At 41.4% G+C, this 22,581-nt stretch overlaps 1 protein-coding gene across 1 annotated transcript in view; it reads left to right on the top strand.

The window, feature by feature from the left end:
* Positions 1-22,581, top strand: part of PLPPR1 (phospholipid phosphatase related 1) — a 109,061-nt gene that overhangs the window by 72,483 nt on the left and 13,997 nt on the right. The window contains exon 3 of the mRNA XM_044265251.1: positions 10,615-10,747. Coding sequence (XP_044121186.1) covers positions 10,615-10,747 — 133 coding nt within the window. The remainder of the gene's footprint in view (positions 1-10,614; positions 10,748-22,581) is intronic.

The following is a 22,581-nucleotide window of genomic DNA, read 5'->3' as shown; positions in this document are numbered from 1 at the left end:
ACATTTCTATACTTATCCATTATCAAAGAGAAGTAATTTTGACAAGGACAGTATTTCCCCCTTTCTGTAAAATTGGCAAATGTTTTAAAGAAACACCGTTTTGTTGAAGGTACAGAAACTTTCACACAGTTCTCGTTGAAGTAAGATATATTAAAAGTTTGTAAACTTCAGACTCATTCATTAATTCCAGTCCCTGAATTCACGTTAAGGAAATAATCAGTTTTACATAAATACAAGGATTTGTGTTTAGGGATGTTCATGTCAACAGCAGTTTCAATGGAAAACTTGGAACTAGCTAAATACACAGTCCTAGAGGATTGTGTAAATACATTAGGAGGCAGCTGTGTTTTTGAAACACCTTTAATAGCAATGAAACAGGCTTTTGATTTAATGTTAAGATTTTTTTAAGGGCTAAAATGCTTACATTTCCAATGTAAAATCTTTCTCCCTTTCACAAGAGAATCTGACTTTCTTTTAATTTTCTGGGTCTGCTTCCCTAGAAAAGGGAAAAGTGGTATGTATCCACTGTGTTGCTAGGCAAGATTAACCCCTGATTGGTGAATTGCACCCGGACTCCGAGGACTAGAACTACCCAAGGAGGTGCCGTGCTATGACTTCTAAGTGCAATGACTCTGGAAACTTGGCACAGCCATTGTAGGACCCTGAAGGCTATGCTTGTGGAGTTGCTTCACCATATGTTGAATTCTATAGAGTGTGGGGCTTGTAAGCCACAGTGGCTCTTGCATCCTTTGATGTGTCTATGGTCTCTTGCACCTGAGCTCCACGGCTCTGCTGGACCACTGTGAAGACACGTGCCGAAGAGGAGCACGTGATGCTTCCCTCTTGGCAAGCTATGGTTCCTTCCAAGTAGACCAGTGCCAAATGTAGTATGTGGTTGTCTGTGGGTCTATTTAATGACCCTAAGAAGATACCTTCTGTGTGTTGCAAGATAATCCCACATTTATAATTATATATAAAAAAACTAGTACAAAATAACTAAAAATTCACAGCTATTATCTATGAGTGCTAATGGTACAGTTAATTTTTTCTTCTTTTATACTTTTATATATTCATTTCCAAATTCTACATGAAGGTGTATTATTTTCAAATCAAAAGATACATTTTTAAAACATTGTATACTCTAGTGCTTCTGGCAGTAATTGTGAAATGACCAATCTCTGATTAGACTTGAAACTCTCAATTCTTTTTTTTTTTTAAATTTTATTTATTTATTTGACAGAGAGATCACAAGTAGACAGAGAGGCAGGCAGAGAGAGAGAGAGGGAAGCAGGCTCCCTGCCGAGCAGAGAGCCCAACGTGGGACTCGATCCCATGACCCTGAGATCATGACCTGAGCCGAAGGCAGTTGCTCAACCCACTGAGCCACCCAGGCGCCCCGAAACTCTCAATTCTAATAAAGAAAAACACACATAGCAAAAACAAAAACAAAAACAAAACAAAACAAAAATAGGAAAACAGAACTTAGTGAAGAATGTTCTCCCTGGACAATAATGACAGTTTTTGATGATGAATCTCCCTGGGCAAAAATGGTAGTTCTTTAATTCTAGGATTTTCAGCAGAAACTGTTCTCCTGTCTGCAAAGTTTGATCCTGTCTCTTCCACTGATTACTTTTCCCCAAATGACACAAATTTACCTGGGGGTCAGTTGCTCCACTGGGAAGTCAAAGGGTATGGTCAAGAAGCAGTGAACTGAGGACTAAGAACTTACAGTTCTACTCTGGCTCTCAGGTGTGGAACCCTCTCCATTTCTTTGCTTCTCTGGGTGAACAATGTGACCAATAATGCTAGTAGGTCCTAAGATATAAGCTGAGGAATATTCCATAAGTGAGGGCTATAAGCATGACATCTTAATTTATTTATATTCTGTAGATTTTTGCCTAATTTGTCCTTCCAACATCCCGGCAAAATAGAAAAGACACCCCAAAGAACATAGAGAAAGGATGTGGTCCAGTTCCCTTCATTTCTGAGTTGAGAACCTTGAGACTTAACTAGGTTAAATGGCTCACTGAAGGTCCAGCTAGTTCTGTAGGTGACTGAACAGATAGCCGCCCATTTGGTTCCACTTTCCTTTGGCTCCCAAATGAGGGGCATTGCTAGAAGCCAAGGCTGATTACAGCTGACAGGTTAATGGCAGAGAGCCGCATGGCTTTGGAACCCTGCCAACAGTGCTTGATCTTCCCCCAGGACCTGAAAATAAGTGAGTAGCGTCAGGGTACAGAGCAGAACTCTTCTGATACCCAGGTACATTTCCTGGGAGGAAGGAGCTGTATTCAATTCTTCTGTCCCATCCTTGGGAGGTATGGCTTGTCCAAGAGCAGCCTTTATTGGGCCATGGGGATCAAGATCCCAAGTTTCTAACTTCGCACAGCCTGTTTGAGTGTGCGTTCCCCGTTCCCTTCATGCTGCAGTCAGTGGGTCTCAGGTTGAGTATATCAGGAGAGGCAAGGATCCCAGTCATGGTTCTGCCTCCGATAATTGTGTGACCTCTGGTGAGTCATGTTCCCTCTAGAAGCTCAGTTTCTCATCTGTAAATAAAAGGAGAGGTTGGGCTAATGATCTCCAAGATCTTTCCAGTTCTAACATTCCATGAAAGCTATTTTTTTAAAAAAAAGATATTCTGGTTGGAAGGCTCCGCATGTCATGTTCCCAAGCCCTAAGTCTCAACTTTCTTTCTGGAGTTTGATTTTTACACTCTGTGGCTGGTCAGGTTTTCACAGAACAGCATAGAGTTTTTGTTATCGTTGTTTATTCCTTCCTGTTATTAGACCCATTTCCTGTTTTCGCTGGAATAGAAGGAAGGCAAGACCCTCTGGGGTGACTTGTATGATATTAACTAATGTCAGTTTTCAAAGAAGTAGCTCAACCTGCATGCCGGTTTTCTGTGCATTCTCAAGCACGTTAGCCATAGGAAAACCCAGCACCTTCCACTGCTGTTTGTCCCTGGGGATGGGCATTAGCAGCCCCATTCACGGCTGCGGGGACGCACAGGAAAAGCACAAGGGAAAAGACTCTGCCGAGTGTTTGCCCTGTCATTTCCTATTTCTCCTTTTGTGCGCTGCTGTCAGAAGAGATCAGCATCATGTTGAGGCAAAGCCTCATGGGATAAACTGCACAGGGACAGGCCATGGCTGTTTCAGATCTTCAGGAAAGGTTAGAGCTTGGGGGATTTATTGTGTCCAGAACTGTTCAACCAAAAGCAGTAGCCTGCACTTCCAAGAAATCTGCAAAGTGCATACTAACCAGTGTGGAAACCCTGGGTGCCTGCTGCCTCTGGCCTCCTGAGGAAACTTGTACACTCAGAGTCCAGGGCAGAGAGTCTGTTTGGATAAGAGGATTTAACTCAGTGGAGAATCTGATTTACCTTTATTTTACCTCAGTGCCAGCCCCGCAAGGCATGAGAAAATGGCTATGAAACCTTTTCCTTGGCCTCCCAACAAAGTGACAAGGGGAGTATTTAGTATTGAAGCAACAGCACATTCGATGTCTAGCCTGGGAGCTCTGAAACAGCTCACAGTTTGCATGCAGCCGTGCACGCATGCATATATAAGACTAATCTCAAATTTCCTAGGAAGGGAAGAGACAAACACAATTTGATAGAAAGGCACAATTTGGAGGAAATTGTGATTCTTCATTTGTGGGGGTTTCCGGGCTGTCAGCTCTTGAAGTGAGTATAAAAGCCCAAAGCACAGTGTGGAACAGAGTGGGCTCTCACTGCATGCAAGTCTGTTGGCTGCCTGACGTGGGTCGCAGCTGCTGAGACAAAGGACACATTGTGGTCCCTTGCACTGCCTCTGAACCTGCTCTTCCAGGCTCTGAACAATCTTATCCGTTGAAGCCCCTCTTAGCACTTCATAATTCACATCTTTTTCCCTTTCGTACATGATCACATGACTTCCTTTTTGTTTTTGTTTGTTTGCTTTTTTTAATCATGAGACATGATTTTGCTGCTGTTGATGCTAATGCCCTCAGTCTTTAAAATGACATTTTTTTCTGAGAAAGATTTATAGGTACCCATTAATGGTTGTGGATTGTTTTTTAACTTTTAAAAAAATATATGTTTCCCCCTCTTCTGTCTACGCTGCACATGAGTACTCTAAATTCTCTCACAGATTGTCTCTTCCCCTCACATCATCCTGAAGGGAGACTTGCTTACCGTCTTTGAGATGCCCCTTCTAATGATTGCTGATCATTGTTAAGGAGCTTTGATCATTTGCTTCTTGAAAAGACTCTTTGCCTAAAAATACATGCTGGTCAATTTCCTTATGCATTTTACTTTTCACTGAGAGCAGTATACTACCTAACCCATTTTAAATTCCAATTTCTCTGATATCCACTGTCCAGGAAAAAAGGGATAAGAGATTACTGTGCTTCGGAAATGTAGCATACCACTTTGGTACTACGTTTTATAACAGGTGTCAACTGAAGACCGCCTTCTGAATGGGTAGATGTGGCGTCTGGAGTCACACCAGTGGGGAGCCTCCAATCCATAAACACTTACTACCCCAGTTGCTGAACAGTTTTCAAAATGCCATCATGAAGATGGCCTTGACTCCACTGAAGGCATGATTTGTAAAAGGCATAGGAAGTCCCTAGAGCTGAATTCCTTACTTACACTTAGATGTAATTAAAGCAGAAATCAAGGGCTCTTGAACCAACCAGAGCTCAGCACCTGAGAGAACCAGAATGCCTCTGCAGATCTGGGTTGTCCGTGGCCTTCACTGGGGAAGGTTAGAGCAGAACGTGAAGATGCTGGCAGTCAGAACTGGCAGCACAGTCTGTACATGATAAATTTCCTGGGTCACTAAACAAAATCTACTGCAAAGGCCATGCCTGCCTTTCTTGCAAATGCTCAGGACTACATAGAAGCCTCTCAGGAGAATACTGGAAGCATCCAAAAATCCCTGGGACTGAAAGCCCTTGAAGATATTTAGACACTAATATTGGGAAGTATACAAAGAACCCTTTCCTCTTCCTCAGAGTATAATACCCAGAAATCCCAGAGAGGGGGCCTCCAGCCTCTGCCGTCCTTTAGGAACCCAGGTGACAGAGGTATCAGGCAACAGGATGACTCTGAAGTGGGTTGCATCCGCTTTGCTGAAGGGAAGATGACTTGGTGAGGGCAAAGTGAAATAAGGCCCTGGAGAGTTTAACCAATGGAACTGAGATTACAACCCAATTATATGACTTCAGTTTCCCTTAATCAGCACTCTCTTGTCAGTTCCTATCACAAAGGCAAAAATGTTGGAGCTGGAAAAGCACAGGAGAGGTCTTCTAGTCCTACAGATGAGAAACTGAGGCCCAGGGAGGTCCAGCAATTGGTCCAAGGTCAAATACCTGGTTAGGGGCAGAGCAGAGCTAGAGTCATACCATGTTTCCTTACTCCAGGACTAGAGACAGGGATTTTTTTTTAAACCATTCTCAATAGACATTCTTGTCTAGATAGACCAGGAAGTAAAGACAACAAACATTCCTTGAGCACCTACAGATGCTTTGACGTACATTTTTAATACTCACAACTGTTTTCAGGTATAGCTATTACCCTCCTTTTCAAGGTCATGAAAAAAAGAAAAACTGGGGCTCAGAAATTTCTATTGCTTGCCCCAAATCACACATCAAAGGAGGAGAGAGCTGAGATTTCAACAGTACAGCCCACATTCAAGAAACAGCAATGATTTTGATCTTGCCAAGTGCCAGAGCCACAGCTAGCATGTGTGTGAGCTCAAAACATAAATTCCAGAGTTTCTAGATGCTCTTTTTAGTGACAGCCACATATAACATGCAGTGAATCCCCCTTACAATATGAGATTGTAATACATCTTCCAGTGACGACTATTTCCTGCAAACTCTTTTTATTTTGAAATATAAAAACTGTCCCCTAAATATTTTGCATTTATATCACTTATTTATCACTTACCAGATCTCCTTGAAGAAGTGAAGTCTATAAGATAACACACTGTGGGGTGCCTGGGTGGCTCAGTCAGTTAAACATCTGTCTTCAGCTCAGGTCATGATCCCAGGGTCATGGGATCGAGCCCCATGTCAGGCTCCCTGCTCAGCGGGAAGCCTGCTTCTCCCTCTGCCCCTCCCCACTGCTCATGCTCTGTCTCATTCTCTAGCTTTTGCTTTCTTTCAAATAAATAAATAAAGTGTTAAAAAAAATAAACTAAAACACACCAAACTGATGAACTACATTCCAGGATTATTTACTTATTTGCCATTTGGGTTTATATATCTGAAATACAATTTTATCAACAAAGATCAGTTATCCTCATTACTTAAAGTATATTTACTGTTCTCTAAATGTCTTATGTCACGTGGGGTTGTAGCCAGCACAGCTGGGGGATAAGAAATGCACCAATGAAATTCCTTTGCAGTTCATTCACTGCCAGATCTAGAACTTGGCCTTGGTCATTTCTCGCCAGAGGGCATTCCCATTTGCCGTGAGTGATATGATGTTTGTCAGCCAGCAGTCAGAAAGGCCATAATAGACAGCCAGGGCCAAACACCTAGAGAGTCCCACATGTCCCAGTCACTCTCTGAACAGAGGGATAGAGGCAGAGTGTGTGGCAGAGACAGAGATGGAGGAACCCAGCCACTCTCAAAACCAGAGTCATAAACCTGCCGCCTTGTACAAAATGGTGTTCAGTGTGGGCTGGAGGCCTAGCAGGAAAGAAGAGAGACCTTTTCCCTTATCAAGCAGAATTCTTTCACTCTCTCCAAGCATAATCAGGCCCTAAATGAGACTATGGGATCCAGTAGATGGACAAATAACACCTTAGGTATGGTCGGTAAAACACAGAGAAATGAACATCCACAAAGCCCACTCACTGGAGCCTGAGCGCTGGGCTGCTTCTTCAGCAACCTTTATGTCCATCACAGCCTTAACTGAAGACCAGGAATATTTGCCTACCTGGTAGTTATAAAATGACCCCTTTCCCCCCTCTCCTTCTTCCTTTCCTTCCTTTCTTCCTTATGTAAACATTTATTATCACTTAACATATTCCCAGTATTGTATATAGTATAGTAAGTGTCCTTGCTCTGGTTTTTTTTCTTTTATGTTTTATACCTTAATTGGAATTTTAATAATGTTGCCAATAGGAACAATTCTTGTACTGCTTATTACCTTTGATGTGAGGGTCTTAGGATTTGTGGACATTTTATTTGAGCCCCATGCCCTTTTGCATGACAAGTTTGGTTTGGTTTGGTACGACTTGGAGTGATTTTGTTGAGATTTTTATGAGGGTATGTGTGTATGCACATTCTTTAACAAGAATAGGGTGTATATAGATTCTCTCACACATTTTTTTGCTTTCTTTGCCCTCATGTGTGAGTAGTAGAAAGCTTCACTAAATGGAGAATTTCTAGAATGCACACATCTCTTTCCTATAGAATAAGAATATTTTGGGCTTCTGAAATGGCTAAGGCAAGCAATGTTCATTTCTTCTCACACTTATCCTTATGTGGTTATCACCCTCCATCTCATTTCCCTGTTGCTTTGTAATCATATGTCATTCCATGACATTACATGATGTATTTATTAGTATTCTGTGCCCTCCCTACACACTCATACACACCAGATATATGTTCACGTCTCTGCCTCCAGTGCTAAAACAACTCCTGGCAGAGTGGGTGCTCCTTCTCCAGAACTATCAGATGCAAAAAGAGTGTACGAGTGAATTTAGTTTGAAGAGAATTCACTTTGGATTACTTAGCCCTTGGTTTTTATTTCATCTTAAGCAATACACCGAGAATTGTGTGCTTTCTTGTCCATATTGTCAATTTCCTGCATTGTTCATCTTCAGAGAAATTAAGGTCAGAGGATTCTAAGTAGGTCTCCTAAAGATTCAACCTTTTATTCATTCAACAAATATTGATTGAGCCTACTATGTATCAGTCCCTGTTCTAAGCACCATACACGGAATGGCAGAAGTCCTTCCTATAAGGACAACATAGCCAAACGAAGAAGGACATACAAACAATCATTACAGTTAATGGGATAGATGTCGGGATAGAGATCTTTATATTGTGTTGTGGAGACAATGACAAGACAGGGTCCCTCTTTTCCTGAGGGGACTGGCAAAGGCTTTGGGAAGGGTAGTGACCTTTTCACTGGGTCTGGAAGGATACATGGCGGATATCGTTTTGTGTTCGTTATAATCTACCTCATTCAACTTGTATTCCAAAAGACCTTCATTAATCTGATATGCTTCATTCATTCAGCATTGAATAACTACTTTGTACCTTACACTTGGCTAAGCCCTGGGAGAGTATAACCAAAAATAAGACAGACAGGACATCCCATGACAAAGAACAACAACAATAATAATATGTAACCATTTCTGGTAAGAAATAGAAAAGAGAAACACAAGGTAAGAAATCCATGTATAACAAGAATGTTGGAGCTAGTCTGTGGAATCAGAGAAAGCTCCCTCAAGGAAATACTGTTTCACGTATTCAAGCATGCATGAATTTTTCCCCATCTGTTCACAAAGATAAAGAACGGCAGTGCAGTTCCATCATGTGTAGTCAGGACAAACAAAACCCCTCGGCACCTTATTTTAGCAGAGATAGGTGTTCCTAGAAAAGAGGGCGGGCTGAGTTCTTAAAGCTATTGAAATATTTGTCCGAGGCAGAGCATCAATGCATTGTTAATTCCAAAGGACATTAGGCACAAAAAAGTGCAAGGTCTGAACAGCCATCCTTAGCATCTGCCAGCATGATACGCGCCATTGTGAACCCGTCAGACCCCGAGTCCCGTCTCCTCCTGCCAGTGTCCTGTCACATTCTGACTGGCCTCCAGTTCTATGTCCACAACACCATTCTGTCCTGTATTTTAATAGCATCTGACTTTTTCAGTATTTGAAACACACTCCACTTGACTTCTCTGTTCCACTATTTTTCTTGAGTCACTTCCAAGTAAAAGCGTAAGTCGTGAACATGAAGGCTCTGGAACCAGGTCTTCTTGGCTTCAGAGCTGGGGTTTGTGATTTATGAGCCCTGACCTTGGACAGATTATTTAACCCGTCTGAGCCACAGATGTTATATTTGTGCAACCAGGATAACATGGGCACACGGGGTGATGGTAACAGCTACATTTCAGGGATGCCTCTGTTATTGTCCGACCATGTGTGGCCACGTCCCCGAGTCCTTCAGTTTCCTTGCTTGTAAAGCAGAAAATACCTGTAAATGACACCAGTTTTACAATTCTACAGTTCCATTTCCACACCCATGTGCCACTCATGATGTTGTCATCTTTATCCATCTAAGCAGATATTCCGTAATGACAGGAGGAGTGTGAGGAAAGGGGGAAACTCTTACACAGTGATAAAGTTTATCTAACACCATAAGCGTGTGCCTAGCAAAGAACATCTCTAAGGTCACATTCTTCTGGATGTCACATTCATTCTGAATGTCAAAGTTGGGATGAGAAAAATAAAAATGGCGTATGATGCGGTGGAAGGTGTGAACTTCGGAATTTAGGTGCTGTGGAAACCAGTCCCAGTGATCCCACATGCTAGCTGTATGCTCTGGGGGGTCCTGAACTTTCTTCACCAGTAAAACAAGGCTAATAATGCCTACACTAGGGACTTGCTGAGCATAAAAAATACTATGATGAAGCACCTGACACCTAGTTACCAATAGATGGTGGTAATTTCTAACTTTATTCTTCGCTGATGATTCTCAGTTGATGATGAGTTTGTGCTAAGTTGAAGACAGCTTACTGATGGTAAGTTGGTGACAACTTACCTCCTTATTTTAAATAGGAATACACCACCCTGAGTGCGAGAAGCATAATCAAGAAACGATCTACACAAAGGCATTGTGATTAATGTGGTACTACATACATATTAGTTCCAGATAATGAGAGAAATGCCAATTATAAAGAAGGGACGGTCAGCCAGTTCACAGCATGAGAAGTATAGCTCAGACCAACATGTTCAAATAAAGATTTATCAGGTAAATAATGTATTGCCACATAACGAAGTCATAATTCATCATGATGTGTACTTATAATGCCTCGTTGGCATACGACTGTCCTAGTCATTTCTCAGCATTGCAGCTCACCCATTCAGTTAAAAGAATTTGGGGCGCCTGGGTGGCTCAGTGGTTTAAGCCTCTGCCTTCAGCTCAGGTCATGATCTCAGGGTCCTGGGATCGAGCCCCGCATCGGGCTCTCTGCTCAGCGGGGAGCCTGCTTCCCCCTCTCTCTCCGCCTACTTGTGATCTCTCTCTGTCTATCAAATAAATAAATAAATAATCTTTAAAAAAAAAAAGAATTTATTCCCAGCAGGAGTGAGCCTTATCATAGATTCTATTATAATTTATTATGGCAACTTGTGTTTTTATAAGAATTTAGAATTTGATAGGATTGCCTGAAACCTCACCAAAATGATCAGTTATTGCCATCTCTAATTCTTTTGAAGAAGTAAATATAAACTACTAATTAAACCCCACTCCCTACAGCATGACATCTTTTAAAAGGCTCTGGAGCCTCAAAAGTTTGGGTTTTGCTCTTGGTTTTTTTAAAGTCACTGGTCTCCTTTATCAGACCGTTCTCTCCAACATGATATTTCTTAAACATTCCTTCTCCAGATTTTTATTGGTGAGATATCCATGTATTTCATAAAGTCAACCAGAGAATCTTTGATTGCCCAGGAGAAAACCATACTGACCGGAGAATGCTGTTACCTGAACCCCTTACTCCGAAGGATCATAAGATTCATAGGTGAGTACAAGAGCTTACCGAACCGAGCCCTCGCTTATAGGTCCAATCTGCTGAACTTACTACAGATGAACACACTTGATGGAATAGACTAAGCTATGGGAGCATCAACTTTAAAAGCAAAGTTTCTTTAGGGGTTTTCCAGGAAGTGGAGCCATTGAGCCTGATCATGATGCCAAGTCCAATTTCTCATCCTTGAAGTGAAGCAGGACTTATTCAGTTCTTTTACAAATGATTTCAGCTTGTTTTCTTTTTTTTCCCCTACACTATATTTATCTGAGATACTCTCTAGACATATATTTTAATATTGACCAGATATTGTCATATACCATTTAACTGAGTCTGGTGGGGCGGGGTGCACAGCGGGGGACACAAATAAAATGAATTTAGAAATAATCAAATTTCCTGACAAAGATTTCCCATCCAGTATAATTTTGTTATGCAGTGAACTCTACTCAAAGTATGGGAAATGTAACCCGTCAGAATCTGGAGAATGGTGCCTTTCCAAGGTTGGAAAACAAATAGCTTTATTAGTGTTCATGATAAGAGGTAACTAAAGTGTGTTCTATATCTCTCCTCCTAGAACTTTTATAAAAACATCTGAGGTGATGTGGATAATGGTTATAGAGTGGGAATGAATATATATATGGGAATACGTAGGAAATAGATTTTGCAGAGTTCCTAAACAGTAAATACTCAATAAATAACTGGTACAGTGTTCAAATGAGCTCCTACAAGTATCTACTGACCAGATGTTCATGGGAGCCAGGATAAAGCTCCCAAAGTGTGAACTATTGCTGGTATAAAAACAAGCTACTCTTTAAAACCTACAGGGGTGCCTGGGTGTCTCAATGGGTTAAACCTCTGCCTTCGGCACAGGTCATAATCCCAGGGTCCTGGAATCGAGCCCTGCATCGGGCTCCCTGCTCGAGAGCCTGCTATCCCCTCCTCTCTCTGAATAAATAAAATCGTTAAAAATTAATTAATTAATTAAAACCTATAGAACTGACAGCTGGGAAAGTGAAGGCCAGAATATAACATCCTCTCAACTCTTTTGGTTATCCTTAATCCTCTTTTTTTCCTATTGTAGAAAAGGGTTGGAGTACTTCAAGTCATAAGCAAATGACCACATTAAAATAAAAAATGCAAGAACTTTTGTGATTGGAGTGGGAATGAGGGAAGTGGTAGCGTGAGAAGCCTAAGAAAATCTAACTTAAAAGAAGCAACTGTTAACATTAAAATAGTCTTCACAGCTACCTATGTGGCTCAGTCAGTTGAGCTTCTGCTCAGATCATGATCTGGGGTCCTGGGACCCAGCTCCCGCCCATGCCCATGTCCTGTCTGGCTCCCTGCTCACTTGGCGGGAGTCTTCGCCCTCTCCCTCTACTGCAACCCCTACCCCCACTTGTGCATGCTTGTGCATGCCCGCTCTCTCTCTCTCAAATAAATAAGTAGAATCTTAAATTTTAAAAATGGTCTTCAAAAAAAAAGTTGTCTTCAGCACCTACTGATGCAATTGGCACAATGACCTGTGGAAGTCTCCAGTGAGCTCACTGGGTAATCCCTGGTCAATATGATGTCACTGTCTGTGAGTTCACTCATTCCAAACAGTGATGCCTTTCAAAGTTGTCCAAAGTTTGGTCACTTCCCACCAGAGTAGTGAGGTAACAAATCATCAAGGAGAAAATAAAGGAGGGAAGAGAATCTTTATTATACAGGACAGTGGGCTAGACACTTTATGAGCATTATTTCATTTAATCCATCCAAGACCCTGTAAGGTAATTTATAATCCTAATTGTACAGATGAAGAATCTGCTATAAAATGGCGTAGTCACTTTTCCCGAGCAGTGTGAGTGTGTATATGTCTATACACGCATTTGCGTAATTTGATTCAGAGATTTTATGATCACTGTCTGATCGTATAATTAGAGCAAGTTATTTAAAGCAGAAGGTTATTTACAGTTAACTGGAGATTTCTTTAAAAGTCACTGTTGTTCTTTCTTGGCAAAGATAAGAAAAGAATCTGGGGCAAAGTCCAAAAAATAGAAATTATAACCGGCGTCTATCATGTATATTCGCCTATCTCCGTGCATTGTCGGGGCAAGATTTGTTCAATGAGGGATAGCAACAGCACACCCCCCCAACTATCCAGGAATGAATCCTGCAGATTGCTTGTGGTAGTACCTGAAATTCCTACTGGAGTCAGTGCATTGAGCGGAGGCGTGGTTTCAGGAGGATGATTAAAGTAGAAATGTCTCACCCAAGAGGAGCATCAAACTCCCATTTTCATAATTGGTGACATTGTCCATTGAAGTCTATCGTAAGCTAACAGAGATGCTGCTCACAGGGAAGGGTGTGGAGACAGGCAGCAGGTAACTTGCAAATCTTGGAGAAATAGAGGAACAGCATCAAGAAGGAAGGGAGGTTGCTGGGTATGGAAGCACTTGCTTCATGCTTTCCCTCCTCTGTTTTATGGCACCAGCATCTGCTCAGTTACTTAAATCAAGATCCTAGAGGTCACCTCAAGCCATCTGAGAACTTCTTAGAAATGTACATTCTTAGGTGTCGTCCCATACCTACCAAATCAGAAAGTCTGGGAATGGAGCCTGATGATCTGTATTTCATGACTGGTCATCCAGGTGATTCTGAATCACTCTGAAGGTTGGCCACCCTGCGTGTAGGCCAGTGAAATATCTTGCTCTGTCAGTGGTCCCCCTGCATCCTATCCTGCAACATGGCTCCGGGAGCCCCAGGTACACAAAAATATCTTCCATTGACCATTTTGCAGATCTTTCTGGAGCCAAACTATGATCAAGTCATTTCCCTGCTTAAATTCTTTCAGAGCATTCCTGGTGTTTTGAACAGTGTGACGCCTATCTCTGGTTCCTGTTCATGAGCTGTTCCTTCTCTCTGCAGAACCCCATTGCCATCCTCTCACCCTTAAAGCTGACAATCCTTCTCAGCCTCCAGAACACTGCTAACACATTACCTCTTTACCAAGCCAGACAGGTAGTTCCCAGGCCCCCAATGAGCCTGAGTCTTTTATAGGCACTTACTATATCCCTGTAACTATGCAAGTCTGTTACTCCTATTACTTTGTGATCCTTTGGAGAGCAGGGATTTTATCTTTTCACTTTTTATCAACAGCAAAATGCCTGGCACATAGTAGGTTTTCAATAATTTTTTTTGATAAGTAAAGAACAATGATTAACGTTATTGAATCACAGATTTGCCTGAAATTGCTTCCATAAATGCTGGTTCTTAAATATTCATTTGCCTCCTGTTTAATTAACTTTATTACCACTCTTCAGCTTAGTTTTAGGAAATTAAAGTACATATGTTAGGCAATTTCTAAGACAAACTCAAAGAAGTCTGTCCTAACTTCATATAGGAGAGTTGGAGGTGGGGGGAGGGGTCTGTGTATCGTAAGAAGGGCAACTTACTTTTTTTGAGTATCTGGATGAATGTTTTTTATAAGAGGAAAAAACATACTACTTAAAGATCCTTTAAATGAGGAGGTTTTCCTTTGAAAAAATTGAAATAAGGTAGTAACCAAATGTATTAGAAATGTTATTGTAAAGAGCGTAACAGTCCTTTTGTTGTGCTTAAGAGTCACCAAAAATTATCAGAAAATGACAACTGTTTTACCTAACTGTTCTAAGTTGAAATTGCATGATTTTCTCTTTCAGTTTATGTAATTATTCTAGAATCCATTACAAATAGTATTTCCCAACAAATATGATCAGCTTCTCACTGCAAAATGACCAGTGAATTAGCAAAATTTTTTTTTTGAATTAGCAAAATATTTTTAAACGAAGTAATGCTTTATGCTGTCAAAGGTAAGGAGAAGCTTGGGATTCAAATACATTTCTGGAAAGACTGTATCTATATACTCTTTCTGTGTAGCAGTTTGACAGTGTATTTCAATAGTCTTAAAAATAGCTATTCTGGGGTGCCTGGGGGACCTGGGTGGCTCAGTGGGTTAAGCCCCTTCCTTCCGCTCAAGTCATGGTCTCGGGGTCCTGGAAGCCTGCTTCCACCTCTCTTTCTCTGCCTGCCTCTCTGCCTACTTATGATCTCACTCTGTCAAATAAATAAATAAAATATTTTTTTTTAAATAGCTATCCTTTTTAACCCAAAATTCCACTTCAAATAATTTATCCTAAGGAGATGGTCATTGATGTAAATTAATTTTTATGTACTAAAATTCTTTTTGTAACATTAATGATAAATATCTAATGATACACTGTTTTCAAAATAATGCTAACACCATAAGTTACAACCTCAGAAGATGTTATACTTAAGAATTTTTAATGAAAGGGGAAATATTCATGATATAATGTTATTTGAAAAAATCAAGACACTATGAATCTAATTATTTCAAAATAAGGATACATCATAGGGGTGTGTGTGTGTGTGTGTGTGTATCCCAATGAAGAAAGATTGAAGGGAAGTACACTCAGTCAACCTATATCATTTCTCAGTTGTAGGAAATGGTTGAATAATTTTTACCTTTTGCTTTCTATTCTATAATTTCCAATTTTTATCATGAATATCTATAATTTTAAAGTCAGAAAAAGAGTTAAACATTTTTTTAAGGGGGCAAAGGGAAGGAAATATAGGGGCTAGGGAGAGGCTACTCAGAAAGTTGGGCAAGTCCTTTAACAAGACCTTCAGCGTGGGAAGCAGAGCTGAGAGTGATAACTTGACTCTCAGTCTTCTCTAGTCTGGCTGGTGTGGACTTGAACAGCTCCCCTCAGCCCACCCCAGAGATCCAACGTAAATGTTCAGTGAGAAAATGGCAAAAATAGTGAAGTCAGATGGAAAATATTAAATGAAGAAAATAATAGCTGCGTTGACCTTGACAGAGAGGATGGAATTGCTGTGATTCACAGATCCAATAATAAATTGGTTTTCCCAAAGTGGTCGTTAGAAGAAAGATGCCCAGCCTCCCGGATGTAGGTTGTACCCACCTCTGAACGGTTTAATTTCTCAAGTTGTTTCCATAATGTGGGAAGGGAGGAAAAGAATTGACTGAACTAACACATTTCACCAACATTTTATAAAAACAAATGCAGTCAAATTAGTAACACGGACTTGGACTTCTCCATCTCCTCAACATTTTCCTCTGCATTCCTTTCCCTTCTTATACCATCTCTTTTGTTGTTGCACTAAATTGAACAGCAAAAACACATAGATCTAAGTTCTCAAAAGAGATAAACCCTTGCATTCTCTTTGCAGCAGCAAGGACAAAACAAGGAAGTCACATTTTCAAAAAAATTCATGAAGAGAAGTTTAGTTACATTTACTACTAATATAGTTGAATAAATGTAGCCTTGTAAACATCAATTATTAAATAGTAAATTTTTGGTTTAATATTAAAAAGTAATAAAAAGCATTAGAATTTGATGAGGGTTTTGAGGTTTTTTGCCATATAGAAGGAAAACTAAATTAACTTTCCCTTCTTGAATAACTAATTTCTTTTGGGTTAAAGGGAAAAATTCATCCAAATACATCAGGATTAAACTATCTATTTGCAACTAGAATAGCCTGTCACCCAGAAGCTATTTATTACGGGTTTTCCGTTTAGGATCACATAGTTGTTCCATTATTACTTATAATAAAAATTTAATTAAATACCAAGCGAGTCTTATGCCATTTAGGTCAGGTCTGAGGATTAGGTAGCACTGGACAGAATAGAAAGCACCATGGTAAACAGCTAATTCGTGTAACACTAATTAATTGCCATAAATTAAGTGTGATCTAAATGGAGCATGAATATTTTAAATGCAGCTTCAAAGGTCACAGTGTTTTATAGTCATAAGAATCGGTACCCTGAGACAAGCTTAATGTCAGCCTTTTTTGAGAACTAGAAAATCCTTCTCAATTTTGAAAGTCACTTAAAAGTACTTTATCTAAAAAGAGACTTAAGTGGATTCAGGAAGTCCATTTCTATGTACATTCAGTATTTATACTGATTATACAATTTATATATTACATAATTTATATTTATAAATTGGAGGACTGATCATATTCATTCAACCTTCAGCAAATGATTTAGGTGGGCATCTACCATATGGTAAGCACTGATTAAGTTTCTGAGGACATATTAGTGAACCAAAGAGAGATTTATTTGCCCTCACTGAGTTTTTATTCCAGTAGGGGAAGCCAAGCGTTAAACAAAATAAATAAGTAAATTATAGTGTTCATTAGAAGATAAGTGTCATGTGGAAAAATAACATAGAAAAAGGAAATGGGCAGTTTGTAGGGGCAGATATGCAATTTTAAGTGGGGAGGGAGAGGTTGTCCTACAAGGAGAATTGTCTAGACTTGGCAGTGACTTCCTAGCAGGACAGTGACCATTCCAGGAAAGTAGGTGCCCCTTGTACCAAGTGAAAAAAGTTAAGGTTCCGGTTTTTTCCTAAAAAAACTTGCAGTGTCCAGGCACCCAACTTTCATCATCTGGACAGAAAAATGCCAAAGGCAAAGCAAGGCATGAGCCTATAAGCCGATGGAGATATTTCTGGAACTCAGCGATAGAAACCAGAGTTGAAGCTCCAGGATATACATCAGGAGGAGAAAGCCAGTACAGATCTTCGGGGAAAAAAATGGAGCCTCCATTTCTGGAACCTCTGTTTCTGGGCTTCATAAGCAGCCAAGCCACCAGACTTTGAGACGGACATGTTTGGTACTTCCTTCTAGGGAGCAAAGATGCCTGGGACATTTGGAGGGGTGGGGGGGTGCTGGAACTGGGAGCCCTGAATGACTAAAAGGCACAGCCAGACCTCTGCTTAGGTCTCTGGAAGTTGAGATGAGGCTGCCTATGATTCAGAACAAATCTGTTCTTCTTTGAGTGTCATCCTCCATGAATGAGAACGTTCAGACCAGAACAAGTCTCCTTATCCAGAACTCTGTATGTTACTCTCATTATCAAGAGGAGAGTTATTTAGTCATATGAGACTCTAGTGATCTTCCCTGAGGGCTCTCCCTGCACCAGTGTTTAAAAGACTGGACTCTAATAAAAGGAACAAGTAGATAGCCACTTTCTCAACACTTTGCAGAAGAGCCAACGCAAATTCATGGCACTTCAGGGAATGTCTTTGCTGTAAAGCAGTTTCCCAACCTCAGCATTACTGACTTGTTGGGCCAAATCATTCTTTTCCACATAGGGGTAGGGACTGTCCTATGTATTATAGGGTGCTCAGTAGCATCCCGGCCTCTATACACCAGGTGTCATTGGTAGCATCCCTGTCCCACTAGTGACAATCAAAATGGTCTCCAAACACTGCAATGCGTTCCCTGGGAACAAGATCACCCTCAGTTTTAAAGATTTAAGAAAACAAGTAGACTTCACATTTTTGCTTAAAACATTATATGAATACTTTTGCTATGAAGATATTACATCATCACAAAATTAGGCACAGTAAGATGCAAGAATACTGTCTGAATATTGGCAATGAATCCCAACAGTTGATAAAGGGTGCTTTCAAAAGTTTTATGTGAAAAATAAAATTTACACTATCTACAAATACCGAACCGTTATATTGCACACCTGAAATATGTCAGTTATACCTCAATAAAGAAAGAAGTAGTGTTTTGGAAATAATTTAAATTATTACATTCGTACACAATAACTCTAACTAGAAAATGTATCAGGCAGAGACACTAGGTCAGTATCTGTCAGTCACTAACAGGATGTGGTGCTGGTCGGTGCTAGCAATGGAGAGGATTCAGATCACCAGCTTTGCTTTAGAGACTTAGGAACATGATCAGAAAGGGCAGAACTCCAGGGCTGTTACTTGGAAGCCCTCCAGAATTTGATATGCCCGTTGTTAACATTCCTTGGTAGGTAAGGAATCTAAAATCTTCCCTTTCCACATTTAGTTTGTATCTAGGGCATGCGTCCTAGAATTATTTGCATCTACTTTCTCCATTTTATGGTACTAGTCCACTGCCAACGTGCCTGGGTGGCTCAGTTGGCTCAGCGTAGGACTCCTGATTTCAGCTCAGGTCATGTTCTTGGAGTCCTGAAACCAAGTCCCATGTGGGGCTCTATGCTCAGCACGGAGTCTGCTTAAGATTCTCCTTTCCCTCTGCCTCGGCTCCCCGCACTCCCCCACCCCCACCCCCACACATGCGCACTCTAAATTAATCATTCAATCCATAAACTCTTTAAAAAGAAAAACATTTCACAGCCTCTGGCAAACTTTTAGTATCTTTGTCTCTGTCAACCAGGCTTTGGATCCACACTGTCTAGGGGAACTGAGGAACAAATATTTAAGGCCAGCAGGAGTAAGAGAGAAGTCAGACATTTGAAAGAGGAAAAACCCTGAGGAATTGTCCTCAGAAAGGAGGGCTAAAGAAGACATCCCTGTTGAGATGTCCACTGAGGAAACTGAACGTAAGAGTTCCTTAGGTGTTCCCCTTCCACTGTGGAATATGGCACTGGTGAACCCCCGTGTTTGTACTTGCTTGTGTGGAATACCCATTTTCCTACTAAAACGAAGGCTAGGAACTGATGTATTCCGTTTCTTGAACATCATAGTAGGAAAGCGAAGGCAAAAGATTCACAAAGCTGGTTAAATTTTGAACACAAGAAAACGTTCAAGCATTCTCAATGTCACACAGCACAGTAGTTCTTCAGTCCTCTCTTTTAGTGCATTGTTTTGCTCAACATAGACAAAAGAGCAGCCCTCTTTTAGAAACGTTTGATAAGAAGCTGAGAACGTGTGTTGAGGGAGAAATGGGATTCCCTCCCTCTCTTCAGAGATACTGTTACCAACCTAACCCGGATAAGTCATTTTTGTGTCTCTTTCAATATCCTTTTCTTTTTGAAAGTTCTAGATGTTAGCTTTTCCATATGAAAATAGGCAGGAGTCATGTACTCCTGTGTTCATATTTAAACTGACAACCATTGCAAGTTCTCAGGATCAGAAAGGGAGACATTTCTCTCGAAAATGTCTGAGTATAAAGTTGTCCCTAAGTTGATCGTGATTTCCAGACTCCTTGTGCTTCACAGCTCTCCTCGGTAGGAAGTCTCTCCTGTTGGGTACAGCAGGGATCCCCAGATTCCAATTTAAGGTTCTTTTTTTCACTCTCGCTGCACTGAAAATGGAGACACCCTTAATTTCCAAATGATGATTTACAAGTTTTCCTGACTCATGAGACACTTAGAAAGTCCCAGTTTCCAATTATCCTCTTATCCTCTTTATTCCCTAAGTGCCTATGCTGAATTTTGGGGAAGTTTATAAAAAAGAGACACCGTCCCTACGATTTACATGCTAAATGGTTAGACGTCAACCCTGTGTTCAATGGAATCGGGGATATGAGACACTTACCTGAGCTAGAAAGTCTGGACACGTTATGCTTTTTCATTTTCTTCTCCTGTTCTTATTCTGATGTTTCTTTAGCAGTCTATTAATTGATTCACAAATAAATATTAAATGTTTACTCCATCACATTTGATACTGGGTGCTTAGGACGCAACGTTAAAATAGATGTTCTCCGTGCTCTTAGAGGACGTGTATATTCTGCAATTCCAACGGGAGAGTTGGCCATCACTAGAAAATCACACACATGTAAAATTCTCACTGGGACAACAGGTAGGAAAAAGTAAGACAGTATCATACTAGTCTAATATAGGAATTTTTTTTCCAAAACCCCATATGTGATTGTTTCTTTCACCCTATCCACTCAGGCGAGGCAAACCCACCCATAGTATTGATCAGCAGACAGAAGTGTGGCTTGCTCTTGGCCTGCTCTTCAGAGCTACAGCTGCAGAGCAGGCTAGTGTGCACAGCGCGAGCCGGCCCCAGTCAGCAGGCTTTCTGCCGGAGCTGCTCCGCTCCTCGCACCCCCACTGCCACACACAACTGCAGGGCCCAGCAGGCGCTGGTCTCTAGAGCCTGTGGGTCTGTTCCCAGAAGAGGCCGCCGCCCGTGCCTCTGCCGCCTCCCACCTAGCTCTGGCCCAGGAGTGTGTCTCTGAATACGCTGAGAAAACTGAAGAAGGAGAGAAGACAGTTCCAGGCAAATTCAAAGAGCAGAACTCCTCCAGTAGGGTGACCACGGCCGTATTTTCTGAGGAATCTCAATCCCGAACCTCTGAGTCAGGGGCCAGATGGTAGGAGAGAAAGGAAATCTCGCCCTTGGTTTTCTCCCCTCATCTCTGTCTTCTAAGGAGAAGTTTGAGTTTTCCTGAAGTAAAAGTCCATGTGTGTGTGTGTGTGTGTGTGTGTGTGTGTGTGTGTGTATGAGAGAGAGAGAGAGAGAGAGAGAGAGAGAGAGAGAGAACGCACTCCATGTCTCTTACTGATAATGGAAACCCCTTCCTGACTCTCCCTTCAGGTTGGCTCTGGGAGTTTCCCTCTTTTTTCACAGGCATCGTGTATGCTTCCGTGGATCACTGAGAGCTGCTCTACCAGGGCCAGTCAAGCAAGGTGCCATTTTAAACTGGAAATTACACATTTGTAATTTAATATAGAATAGTTGGCCTTCAATTTAGAGGTTCCCCTTCAGGTCACAGGACCTTTGTGGCTAAAAGGAATTTAGTCCTTCCCTCACCTCACCAATGTCCCCTCACCCCATTACCACCCTACTCTCTGGGGCGAGGCTTCCTAATGAGGGTCACCTGTGTGGAAAGCAGTACCATCCTCCTTGGCACCAGGAAGTCTGGTTATGTACTTTGACCAGTTTGGGGGTTTTTGTTTGTTTGTTTGTTTGTTTGTTTTTTGGAAAGCCTAAAGGTATCCTGCTCTGAGTCCTAGTATCTTTTTCTAGCATGCCAGTTATGCGTGGCTTTGCTAGTTCTCCTTATGCACATTTCCTGGTTATGTCACTGCTCTGCTACGTTCACATTGGAGTAAAAGGGTAGTTTCCTGCACCGATTCCATAGCACGGACCAGATCGCGGAGTTGCACCTCCACGCCCTACATTGTTAGCGATCAAAGATCCTAACTTGTCCTGAGACCCACCGAGATCAGATGAAACCATATGGAATCCTGAGGGAAAAAAATAAGGACTTTTTAATACCTTTGTCTTCCTCTCTCTTTATCCTTCCTCCTTCTTCGTGCCTGAGAGGTGTCCTCCTTAGGCCTAAAGAAAGCCTAAGAAAAAGGATGCTCAGGTTCCTTGGCTGATCTGTGTCATCCTGACAAGGACAATAGACATCATCATCGATTTCTTTGTCCTAATTCCAGGCCCTTCTAGCCTCCTGTCCTCTTGGCATTCTAATGCCCGTCATCCCTTAGAGTGGGGCAGTTTACAAGTGCTTATCCCATACCACACCAGGATGTCTGAGCCTTGTGAGGTGTCCCTTGGTCTCTACTAGTTTGCCCCTCCCTCTGCCCTTGTTAATAGAGGCACACTATTCTGATACCATGCTGGTTGTGAAGCTTCTCCAAAAAGCTGCAGTGCTCCTGAGCTCTACCCTGAGATGGGATGGAACATGCTTCAACTAGATGATTCCAAAAATCATCCTGGAGGTTTCTGTTACCCTGACCCTGGGTTTGACAGCCAGTGTGAGGCATAGTGTATGGGAATGCCTCTTCACGCCCTCAACCAGGGTTCCGGCTCCTCCTTGTGTATCCTCCCCAGCCACATCCTCTCCTACGTTAGGTTTGATTTTAGAAACTCAGTGGTCAGACCATGGCTCTTAGTCTTCCGAGCCAAGCCTTTTTGGAATTCCAAACAAAGCAACAATATCTACATGTGTCTCAAGCACGAAGCTCTGGCAAATCAAAAGTACTTTACTTTTAGACTATTTTGTTGGCGGTTAATTCATTCATAAATGTGATCAGCTCCCCCCAAGCAAGGAGTACTATTGGGAGCAGATTCAGA

The sequence above is a fragment of the Neovison vison genome, chromosome 9, assembly GCF_020171115.1.
Source record: "Neovison vison isolate M4711 chromosome 9, ASM_NN_V1, whole genome shotgun sequence".
NCBI lineage: Eukaryota > Metazoa > Chordata > Mammalia > Carnivora > Mustelidae > Neogale > Neogale vison.
This window is presented reverse-complemented; position numbering and strand designations above follow the sequence as displayed.